We start from the raw sequence: 12,595 nt of genomic DNA on the forward strand, positions 1-12,595 counted from the left end.
GAGTCCCCACCCTCACCATGACCTGTGCCAGACATCCACTATGGGAAACAAACCTTAGTCATGTTAAGCCACTGAGAGTTCAAGGTTTATTTGTTATCTCACCATAGATGAATCTATTCTGACCAACACTGAAACCGGTGCCAGGAATGCGATGTCACTACTATAAAAACACAAGATCATGGCTTAGCAGTTAAGCAGCAGGGAAAACTAACATCGAAGGCTGGAAAGGTGATCTAGGTTATACAGTAGCAAAACATTTCATGAATCTGTCACCTGCACAGCACTTGTGTAATGAACCTGACACTCTAGAACAGGGTTGGTAATTAAGGCCTGTCTGCTTCTGTAAAGAAAGTTTTATTGGAACACAGTCACACTCATCATTCAATTACATACCGTCCACAACTGCTTTTGTGTTACAATGGCAGAGTCTAGTAGCTGTGACAAAGACTGTTGTCTGCAAAGCCTAAAATATTTACTATATGGCTTTTACAGAAAGAGTTTGCTAACCCCTACTCCAGAGAAAGGGACTGGAAAGCAAATCTTAAGTAGGTTATGTTGGTGGCTATTAGCTGCATTTGAAAGAACTGACAACCTTTAAAAGTATAAATAAATGGAAACAGAGTCTAGAATTCCAGGGCCTTTCCATTTTAGAAAAGCTAAATGCTACTAGAACTCTCCAAAAAGGTATGGCAGAGTGTCCAGCAAATATCCCTGCCCACCCCAGAAGGTGTCCTCACCCTGTGGATCAGCTCAGTCCTGTGACTTACTTCAGCTAATGGATGTGGGGGAATATGCTTGATTTAGCATGCCTTCCACTCATCTACCTTTACCGTGAGAAAAGGATGTGTCCGGGAAGCACTCTTTCATCCTGGATGCTGAAACCTGAACATGGAACAAGCCTGAACCTGACCCATGATCTGGAGCAGCGCCACACAGCCAGCCCTGCGGAGCCATGAGCAAACAACAAATGTTTTAAGCCACTGATACCCTGAGTTGGTTTTTATGCATCTTTTTCACATAACAATTCTGAAAGTGTTTAAGGAAAAAATAGCTGTAGAATCAATTGATGAAATTGCCTCAGTTTGCCAACAGAAGCCAGAAAGCTTAAAGATAGACTCAAGACAGCCTCAGTTAAGTCAAGAATACAGGACCTGTGAGTTAACAAAAATGTTTGAAAAGAACTATAATCAAAATGAGAAGAAACCATTTAAGTTTCTGAGAGAGCTAGATAACTCTCAGAGCTAACTCCATAGGTCTATGACCATTCTATACTTAAAAACAGCGGTTTTCAATTCACAGCACTTTTGCCCCCAGGGAATGTTTGGCAATGTCAAGGAGGTATTTTCGGTTATGGCAACTGAGGAGTGCTACCGGCATCCAGTGGGCAGAGGCCAGGAATGCCGCTTAACACCCTACAATGAACAGGACAGCCCCTGAAAAGAATTATTTGGTCCAAAATGTCAATAGTGGCCTGGTTGAGAACGACTACTTTAGAAAGACCCTTGGGCCCCAATCTTTTACAGGTGGTAAGCAGGCTGAGAACGGTGAAGAGCCCTCAAGGAGAAGACATTTCTTCAATAGCCACTTCAGATATATTCGAGGAGGATAACAGAACACGAAGATTTTCCTACAGGGTGGAGCCAGCTACCACAGAGAACAGAGGACAGGGATTACGGAGATCAGCGTCAGGGCCTAATCAAGGGATATTCCCCACCTACTGCCAGAGCAAGGGACACACACAATATCTGCCCAATAAAATTGCAATCACAGCTAACCAACGACTGTATTTTTCAGTTTTCCAAATGGAAACTGTTTATTGTGGTAACACTGGCCCTTTTGACCACTCTAAGGTATTTGAGGGGGAAGTAACGGGGGTGGCCAGATAATTTGGTCATTCCCGTTCCTAGTTCCTGGACCAAAAGGAGCAATGTCTGAATTTGACATGGACATTACTGTCCACATTACTTGGAGCTAAATGCCTTGATGGAATAGGACTTCGGGCTGTCTCCTTTAGGGAGGTATGGAATAAAGGGAGCAAAGTAATGTTGACAGCCAGAGGGCAGACTGTGGCACAGACTGGTGCTCACCACCATTCTAAAGTCTGCTCTCCTGACATGTCCCAGTTCCTTTACAATTACACAAGTCCTATGGCTGGCTAGCTCTGCCAATGGGCTCCAAGCAGAAGTGATGTGTGTCCCTCCTAGGCCCAAGCACAGAAGAGCCAGCCATCAAGCTTTCTCTTCCGCTGACAAAGTGACCAGCAACTATCCAGATGATGGAGACTCATTTAGCTTTGGTCTCTGAGTGACTATGTGGAATCCCACTCCCACCCCGACTTGTAATGAGCCCCCCTAAGGAATGAAAAGTCAGGTTATTTTACCAAGTAAGGAATCTCAGACCAGCAGAGGTACTAGCCAAGGGTGAGGTAAATCTAGAATGAGTAGTAGAGCAGAGAGAAGACCATCAACTGTGGCCTCAAGACCAGCAGCAAAAATGAAGGCTGTAGTTTACCTCATTAAACTTCTCAGAAGCTGCTCTAGGAAAAGGGAACACAAATCTGGGAGAAGCAGTTTCTAGAACTACTGTACAAAGAAAGTAGGAACAAGTGGCACAGCAGATCCCTGGTTCAGGCCTGAGGCACTCATTCTTCCAGCGGCTGGGAATGGCGGCTGCTGACAGGCTTCAGCCAATCTCCCCAGGAACAGCCCTCAGCCACAGAGCACCACCTTTTCCAAGGTCATGCTGCTCCTCAGCATAAAGGGCTGGTTGAGTCACCAGCTGAGGCCTCTGGAGTGATTACATCCAATTCGATTTCTCCCTCTGTCCATTTTTACTTCCTTTATTCCCTCACAGATGTTGATCCTGAAAGTACCCTCCAGTAAACTTCCTACATGCATATCTCCACCCTAGAGTTGTCTCTCACATGGCCCAGCCCAAGGTAAAGAAAGGTATATTCTTCATAATAGGTATCAGAACCTACTATGCCTCTTATTAGCTCAACTTCATTCTATTAAGAAATTTTCTATAGCTGTGCTTCATTTTTACCACTTTATCTGTTGACACTAAAGGAGTATGTTAGAATCTCCCAATACTATTATGTTTTGTGCATACTTGCTGTCTATAGTTTAAACTTTGTGTATAGCAACGCTACTTGATGTGTACAGTTTCTTCATTGTCATTTCTTCTAACTGGATTACACCCTTCATCTTTATAAAGGGACTCTCCATCCCCAGGAAGTAATGCTTCCTTTGCGGCCCCACCATACTCAATCTTCACTGAATAGAGTTAGTTACTCTTGTTTGTTTCATGTTTGCATTGCTGTTGTTCAGCTGTTTTGTGGGTGTCAAACTCTGACCTTTTTTTTTTTTTACTAAGGGATTAATACCATTAACACATTATGTTATATATTGGTCTTCAGTGATTTTATGTTTCTTTTTTATGTTTCTTGCTGTTTCCATTGTTTTTTATCTTCTACCATTTGGTCTGTTTTTTTGGTCTACCTGCCTGCTAATCCCATTAATCTGGAAGCCTTCTATATGGAAGATTTTACTTTAACTATAATCAAATGAACTTCCACGGTGGTGAATTAATGTCATGGTCTAAGGACTCAGGAAACAAACCAACTAAACCCAAAAGTTTAATTCATTTGCTCTACTTCACACAGTATATGAGTATGGGCTCAGGAAGATAAAATACAATCCCATTTAAAGAGATTTCTATTAGGTTGTTTAAAGACTGCAGTAGAGCAGCTGTATATGCACTATACAAAGGAATTTACTTAGAGTAATTAAGGATAAGCCTAAATAGCTCACATAATTATCTTATACTTTGAACATAAATCTATGTATTTGTTTTATTATGAATAAGGTTATTTGACACAAGATGACTCAGATGGGAGATAAAATTCCACTGAATTATATAATTTAAAAAAAATTCCTCTCAAATTAGACATAGTGATTTTCAAAAAAAGAAGCTATAATTAAAACTAAAATACAAAAACATACATCCACACAAAAAATTTTACAACTGTCATGTCAGCATTATTCATAATAGCCAAAATATGGTAACAACCTATATATCCATCGAGTGATGAATGGATAAACAAAATGTAGTACAGCCATTACAGTGCAATATTATTTGGCAACAAAAAGAAATGAAGCACTGATACATGATACATACATGAATGAATCTTGAAAATATTATGCTAGGTAAAAGCAGCCAACCAGAAAAGACCACATATTATATAATTCCGTTTAAATAAAATGTCCAGAGTAGGCAAATATAGAGACAAAACAGATTAGTGGCTGTCTAGGGCTGGAGGTGAAGGGGACAGGGAAAAACGGGAAGTGACGGCTAACGGGTTTGGAGTTTCTTTTAGGAGCACAAAGTGGTGTAAAATTATTAAGTATGAAATGTCCAATTTCCTTAAGTACTAAGTTAGATAGTTGGTATCTCTGACATTTCACTTTGACACTTCTTGTTTTATTTATATTGTCAAGGTACATCCTCATTCTTTCAAATGCACAGTTTGGCTAGTGATTATCTTTCAACATTTTTTAGAGCAATTTTTGTGAAACCACGGGTAAGTCAAAAATTTGAGTTATTTTCAAATACGAGTTCCGTAGTGAAACCAATGCAGCACAGACAGCTCGAAATACCAACAAAGTGTTTGGGAAGGATGTGGCTAATGAACACACAGTACATGGATGGTTTGAGAAGTTCTGTTCTGGTAATTTTAATACTGAAAATGAGCCATGTGGTGAACCTGAGACCAACACAGATGATGATAATGAGCTGAAAGCTGTAGTGGAAGCGAATCCATTACACTTGTGTGTGAATTAGCAGCAAGGTTTGACATTACTGTTCCAACAATATTGGACCACTGGAAACAAATCAGCAAGGCCAAGAAGCTGGATAGATGGGTTCCACATGAATTAAATGAGCATCAGAAGAGAAATCATCTTGAAGCTTGCCTTTCTTTGCTGTCATGACATAAAGGTGAACCATTTCTATACCATATTGTTACAGGTGATGAATAATGGATTATTTTTGACAATCGCAAGCGTTTAGCACAATGGCTGGATAAAGATGAAGTGCCAAAACATAGTCCAAAACCGAATATTCATCAAAAAAAGCTGATGGTGTCTGTTTGGTGGTCCAGTGCTGGTATTATCCACTATGGATTCATGAAACCTGGTCAATCAATTACAGCAGATGTCTACTGCAACCAATTGATGAAATGATGAGGATGCTTGCCAATTAAGCAGCCAAGATTGGTCAACAGAAACAGGCCAATCCTCTTGCATGACAATGTTCGACCGCGTGTTGCACAAATGCTGCTCAAACTATAAAGGCTAAACTTGGAAACTCTTGTCATCCACTGTATTCACCAGACCTTGCACCAACTGACTACCACTTCTTCCAGGCTTTGGACCACTTCCGGTGGGAAAAATATTCAATTCTCAACAAGCTGTGGAAAACGCCCTCCACGATTTCATTGCCACTCACTCTCCAGGCTTCTTCACTGCTGGCACAAACCAGCCTACCATTAAGATGGCAAAACTGTGTCAGTAGCTTAGGTGCATACTTTGATTAATTATTCTGCTTCTTATTTGGGATATAATAAACTGAACTTTTGATTTGAAATAGGACATTTCATAGTTAATGACCTAATGCATTATGGTGATGGGTATACAATCTTTGAATATAATAAACTCTGAATTGTACACTTTAAGTGAGTAAATTGTATGGTATATGAATCATATCTCAAAAAAGCTGTTTAAAAACCTAGAATGCAAAAATTACAACATATTTCTGTATATGTATATAGAAAACACAACTCTGGTGACTATTCAAGTTTACATGTTAGTAATGATAGCAGCTTATTTTTTATACTGCTTCATTTTAGAGCAAAAATAAACTTTACACTACTCCATGTAAATCAGTGAAATACAATTCTCCAGGAACATGATGAGAGGCAGCAATGTCAGACAAAACGGCTCCACAGAAACACCAGAAAACAGAGCAAAAAATGTCAGAATCAACTTTTTGAGAATTCTGGAAAACATTCAAAGGTTCACAGCAATCAAGTAAACTCAGAATCAAGAAAAAGGTAACTTAAAAAAAATAGGAAACCACCTCACACCAATTAGGACGGTTACTATCTATCAGAAAAACAGAAAACTGTAGGTGGAATAAGGAGTAATCGGAATCCTTGTGCACTGCTTGTGGGAAGATAAAATAGCAGAGCAGGTGTGGAAAACAGTGTGGCAGTTCCTCAAAAGTTAAAAAAATTACCATGTGATCCAGCAGTTCTACTTCTGGCTGCACACTTCCATGAACTGAAAGCATGGTCTCAAAGAGATATTTGAACAACCATGTTCACAGCAACAATCTTCACAATAGCTAAAAATTGGAAGCGACCCAAGTGTCCACTGATGAATAGGTAAGCAAAGTACGTTATACAAATAGGAATATTATTCAGGCTAAAAAAGGAAGGAAATTCCGACGTATGTTACAAATGTAGTCCCCAACCCCCAGGCTGTGGACCAGTACTGGTCCATGCCTGTTAGGAACTGGGCCACACAGCAGGAGGTAAGTGGCAGGTGAGCGAGCGAAGCTTCATTTGTATTTACAGCTGCTCCTCATGGCTCACATCACCGCCTGAGCTCCACCTCCTGTCAGATCAGTGGTGGCATTAGAGTCTACATTATGGTAGGTTGTATAATTATTTTATTATATATTACAATGTAATAATAATAAAGTACACAATAAATCTAATGTGCTTAAATCATCCCCAAACCATCCCCCCACTCCCCAGCCCCCATTCCTGGTCTGTGGAAAAACTGCCTTCCATGAAACGGGTCCCTTGTGTCAAAAAGGTTGGGGACTGATGTGTTATTAATACAACATGGATAAACCTTGAGCACATAGTTCTAACTGAAATAAGCCAGACACAAAAAGGCAACTATTGAACGATTCCACTTATATGAAATACTTAGAGTAGTCAAAATCATATAGATAGAAAATAGAATGAGGGTTGCCAGGAGCTGCAGGGGCAGGGAGAATGGGAGGTTATTATTTAACGGATATAGAGTTTTTTTTTTTTTTACAAAATAAAAAGAATTCTGGAGATGGAGGGTGGTGATGGGTGCACAACATTATAAATGTATTTAATACCATGGAACTGTATACTTAATGGTTAAGATGGTAGAATTTTATGTTGCGTGTATTTTATTTTAGTACAATAAAAAAATTGGAAAAAAATAGGAAATATTTTTGGTGTTTTAAGTAGTTCTTGCTCCACCCACCTCTCCCTGGCTTGGAAAATTCACAAATTTGTGGAAGTTAACACACTTCTAAACAACCAATGAATCAAAGAACAAATCAAAGGGAAATTAGAAAATATTTTGAGACAAATGAAAATGAAAACACAACATACCAAAATTTAGGGAATGCTGAGAAAGCAGAGCTCAGAGGCTAATTTCATAGCTGTAAATGCCTATATTAAAAAAAGATCGCAAATCAATAAATTAATATTCCATCTTAAGAAAACAGAAAGAGATTTAAAAAAGAAAAACAAAAAACAAACAAAAAAACCCAGGAAGAGTAAACTAGTCCCAAAGCAAGAAGATGGAGGGAAAAAAATAAAGATCAAAGTGTAGATTAACAAAATAGAGAATAAAAAAATAATAGAGAAAATCAACAAACCCAAAAGTCACTTCTTTGAAAACATCAACAAAAACTGACAAACCTTTAGCTAGACTTATTAGGACAATAAGAAAGAAGATAAAAATAACTAAAATCAGAAATGAAAGTGGGGCTATAACCACTGACTTTACAGAAGTAAAAAGGATCACAAGAGAATACTACGAACAATTATACACCAACAAATTAGATAAACTAGATGAAATGGACAAGTTCCTAGAAAGACACAGTATTATCAAAACGAACTCAAGAAACAGAAAATCTGAACAGACCTATACTATAATAAGCAAAGAAAGTAAATCAATAATCAGAAATCTCGCCCAAAAGAAAAGCCCAGTACCAGATGGCTTCAGTGGCAAAATCTACCAATAATTTCTATACAAATTAACACCAATCCTTCTTAACGTCTTCCAAAAAATGGAAAAGAAAGTATTTCTAAACTTGTTCTGAGACCAGCATTACCTGATACCAAAGCCAGACTAAGATATAAAAAAACACTACAGATCAGTATTACTTGTGAACACAGATGCCAAAGTTCTCAACAAAATACTAGCAAATCAACCCCAATAGCATATTCAAAGGTTACAATACCATGACTAAACATGATTTATCCCAGAAATGGAAGGGTATGTCAACATATAAAAATCAATGATACCACATTAATTGAAGAAAAAACATACATATGATAATTTCCATTGATGCAGAAATGCATTTGACAAAGTCTAACACACTTTCATGATGAAAACACTTAAACTACGAATAGAAGGTATGTGCTGAAGAATTAATCTTACGTAAAGAGAAGTCTACTGGTAATCTCTAGACCCTGGGTATGTCCTGCCTGATAGGACTGTCTCTGTCTGCCTCAGGGCTTTGGCCACGGGACAGTCTAACATGACTTATGATGGGGGCCTGGGGACACATACCAGCTCCAACCTCTGGAAGCACTGGAGACTAAAGGCATTAGTACGAACCTCGGGAAGAGCTGGAAACTAAGGCCAGCGGTACAGCAGTCCTCCCTCATCCACGATTTCACTTTCTGTGGTTTCAGTTACCCACAGTCAACTGTGGTCTGAAAATATTACATGGACAATCTCAGAAATAAACAATTCAAAAGTTTTAAATTGTGTGCCATTTTGAGTACTGTGATGAAATCTCACACCATCCTGCTCCATCCAACCAGGATGTTAATCATTCCTTTGTCTAGTGTATCATCCAGGTATATGCTACCTGCCTGTTAGTCATTTAGCAGCTGTCCTGATTATCAGATAGACTGTGGCAGCATCACAGTGCCTGTATTCAAGTAACCCTTACTTTATTTAATAATGCTGTGTCACAATGCCTACGTCGTTCATCTTATTTATCATGTAGGCACTGTACTCCACCACATCACAAGAAGGGTGAGAACAGTATAATAAGATATTTTGAGAGCCAGCCCACACTCACAGAATTTTTTTATAGCATATTGTTATAATTGCTGTATTTTACTATTATTGTTGTTCATCTGCTACTGTGCTTAATTTATAAGTTAAACTTTACCATACGTGTATGTATAGGAAAAAACATAGGATATATAAGGTTTAGTACTATCTCGGTACTATCTGTGGCTTCCGGCATCTATTGCAAGTCTTGGAATGTATCTCACATAGATAAGGAGGAACTGTATGTGACTGAATCCCAATAAAAACTCTGGATGCCAAAGGCTTGGTTGAACTTCTCTGGGGCAATACTCTATGTGTATTGTCATACTTTGTGACCGAGAGGAGAGGACAACTGAAAGCTCCATGTCTGGACTTCTCCCAGATTTTGCCCTATGAGTCTCTTCCTTTGGCTGGTTCTAATTTGTATCCTTTCATTGTAATAAAACTAATTGTTAAGTATGGTACTTTCCAGAGTACTATGAGTCATTCTAGCGAATTATCAAACCTGAAGGTGGTTGTGAGGACCCCTGCATTTGTAGCTAGCTGCTCTGAAATGAGGGTGGTCTTGGGGAAAACCTCCAAGTTTGTGACTGGATTAAGGGCAGTCTTGTGCGATCTGTTTCCTCTGACTATACAATGTGACTAAGCTCCGGTGCAGAAGGAAACTTCTGCAACCAGAAAAAAAAATTCATGAAAACCCCACAGCTAATGTCATACTTAATGGTTAATGGTGAAATACTGAAAGCCTTTCCCCTAAGTTCAGGAATAAGACAAAGATACCCACTTTCACCACTTCTACTCAATATTTTATTGGAAGTTCTAGCCAGAGCAGCTAGGCAAGAAAAGAGGAAAAATAAGCACCCAAATTAGAAAGGAAGAAGTAAAACTAGGGAACAGATGATTTAATCTTATGTACAGAAAATAATTTTTAAAAATCCATTAAAAAACTGGTAGAGCTAATAAATTTAGCAAAGTTGCAGGATAACTCAACATACCAAAATCAGTTGTGCTTCTACATACTAGCAATGAACAATCTGAAAAGGAAAGACTACAATTCCATTTATAATAACTTCCGAAAGAATATAATACTTAGGAATAAACTAAGAAGGTGAAAGACTTGTACACAGAAAACTACACAACATTGCTGAAATTAGTTAAATAAGACCTATGTAATGTACTAAATTGTGTCCAACTCCAATTCATATATTGAAGCTCGAAACCCCAATGTGACTATATTTGGACATAAGGCCCTTATAAAGGTAATTTAGGTTAAAATGAGGTCCATAAGGGTGGGGTCTTGTTCCAATAGAACTGGTGTCTTTATAAGAAGAGAGAAACACCAGAGCATTCTCTCGCCACACATGCAGAGGAAAGGCCATATGAGGACACAGCAAGAAGGTGGTCATCCGCAAGCCAGGAAAAGAGGCCTCAGCAGAAGTCAAATTTGCTGGCAACTTGATCATGGACCTCTAGACTACAAAAGTAGACTAATACAACCTAAGAAAATGGAAAGACATCCTGTATTCATGAACTGGAATACTAAATATTGTTAAGATGGCAAAATTCCCAAAGTACTCTATAGATTCAATGAAATCCTTATTAGAATTCCAATGGCCTTTTCCGTAGACACAGAAAAGCTGACCTTCCAATTTACATAGAATCACAAGGGGCTCGGAGTAGTCAAAACAGTACTGAAAAAGAACAAGGTTGGAGAATTCATACTTTCCCACTTCGACTTACTACAAAGCTATAGTGATCAAAATAATGTAGTAGGGGTATATGGACAGACACACTGATCAATGAAATAGAACTAAGAGTTCAGAAAGAAAACCATACGTCTATGGCCAACTGATTTTCCACAAGAGTGCTAAGACCGTTCGATGGGGAAAGTATAGTTTCTTTAACAAATGATGCCAGGACAATTGGATTTCCACATAAAAAAGAATGAAGTTGGACCCTTACCTCAAACCATATTAAAAAATTAACTCAAAATTAATCAAAGACCTATATGCAAAAGCTAAAACTATGAAATTCTTAGAAGAAAACATAAGGCTAAATATTCATGACCTTGGATTTGACAATGGATTCTTACATATGACACCAAAAACACAAGCAACAAAAGAAAAACATTGATTGATAAACTAGATTTCTTGAAAATTAAAAACTTCTGTGTATTAAAGGATATCATCAACAAAGTGAAAAGACAGTCTACAGAAAAGGAGAACACATTTACAAATCATGTATCTGATAAGGGTCTAGTATATGGAATATATAAAGAAATCCTATGCCTACAACAAAAAAAAGGCAACACAATGAAAAAATGGACAGAGGGCTTGAATACACATTTCTCCAAAAAAGATATACAAATGGCCAACAAGCACATGAAAAGATTCTCAACATCATTAGTCATCAGGGAAATGCAAATCAAAATCACAAGCAAATACCACTTCATAACCACTAGGATGGCTAGAATCAAAGGTCAATCATATGTATCAACGAGGATGCAGAGAAACTGAAACTTCATACGCTGCACTAATGAGGACGTAAAATGGTGCAGCCACTGTGTAAAACAGTTCGATGGTCCCTCAAAAAGTTAACTATAGAGTTGCTATATGAACCAGCAATTCCACTCCTAGGTGTATACCCAGAAGGAGTGAAAACAGATATTTGAACATGAATTTTCACAGCAGCACTATCCATAATAGCTGAAAGGTAGAAATAATCCAAATGCCCCATCAATGGATAAATGGATAAACAAAATGTAGTATATAACATTATTCAGTCATAAAAAGGAGAACTATTGATACATGCTACATCATGGATAAACCTTGAAAACATTATGCTAAGTAAAAGAAGCCAGACACAAAAGGTCACAAATTATACAATTCCCTTTTTTAAATTTTATTATTATTACTTTTTTAGAATATAGCTCAAGTGTCTGTCTTAAAAAGGTAGCAGGAAACATACAAAGCTGTCCACCAAGTTCTGAGACAAAAAGACCATTTCACCCCTTAGGCTCTCCTAGCAAACTGGCACCTGAGGCAAAGAGCTGGGGCTCCCAGTGGCTCTTGTCCAGCTAGTCATGAGATTCCATTTATAATGAAATATCCGGAACAGACAAATCAACAGACAGAGAAAGTAGATTAGTATGATGCCAGGGGCTAGGCAGAGAAGGGAATGTGGGGTTTTCTTTTGGAGTGATGAAAATATTTTAGAATTTAATAGAGGTGGTAGTTGCAACAACATTCACAACCCTGTGGATGTACTAAACGCCACTGAATTGTACATTTTAAAATGGTTAATTTTGTTATGTGAATTTCATCTCAATAAGAATGATGATAGTTTTTTCTACTAACCCGATGAATAATTCCGGCAGAGTGAAGGTGCTTGATTCCACATAGCATCTGATAGAGAAGGTAGGACATTCTTTCATGATCTAGCTCCATCTGAATCACTTGGCAAAGATTTGC

General features: G+C 38.2%; 1 protein-coding gene across 1 annotated transcript in view; it reads right to left on the reverse strand.

Moving 5' to 3' along the window:
- Nucleotides 1–12,595, reverse strand: part of LOC105815999 (mitogen-activated protein kinase 8) — a 30,886-nt gene extending 18,291 nt beyond the window's left edge. The window contains exon 1 of the mRNA XM_012651296.1: nucleotides 12,482–12,595. Within this exon, the coding sequence (XP_012506750.1) occupies nucleotides 12,482–12,571 (90 nt within the window). The 5' untranslated portion in view covers nucleotides 12,572–12,595. The remainder of the gene's footprint in view (nucleotides 1–12,481) is intronic.

Source organism: Propithecus coquereli, unplaced genomic scaffold (assembly GCF_000956105.1).
Source record: "Propithecus coquereli isolate 6110/MARCELLA unplaced genomic scaffold, Pcoq_1.0 Scaffold351, whole genome shotgun sequence".
Lineage (NCBI taxonomy): Eukaryota > Metazoa > Chordata > Mammalia > Primates > Indriidae > Propithecus > Propithecus coquereli.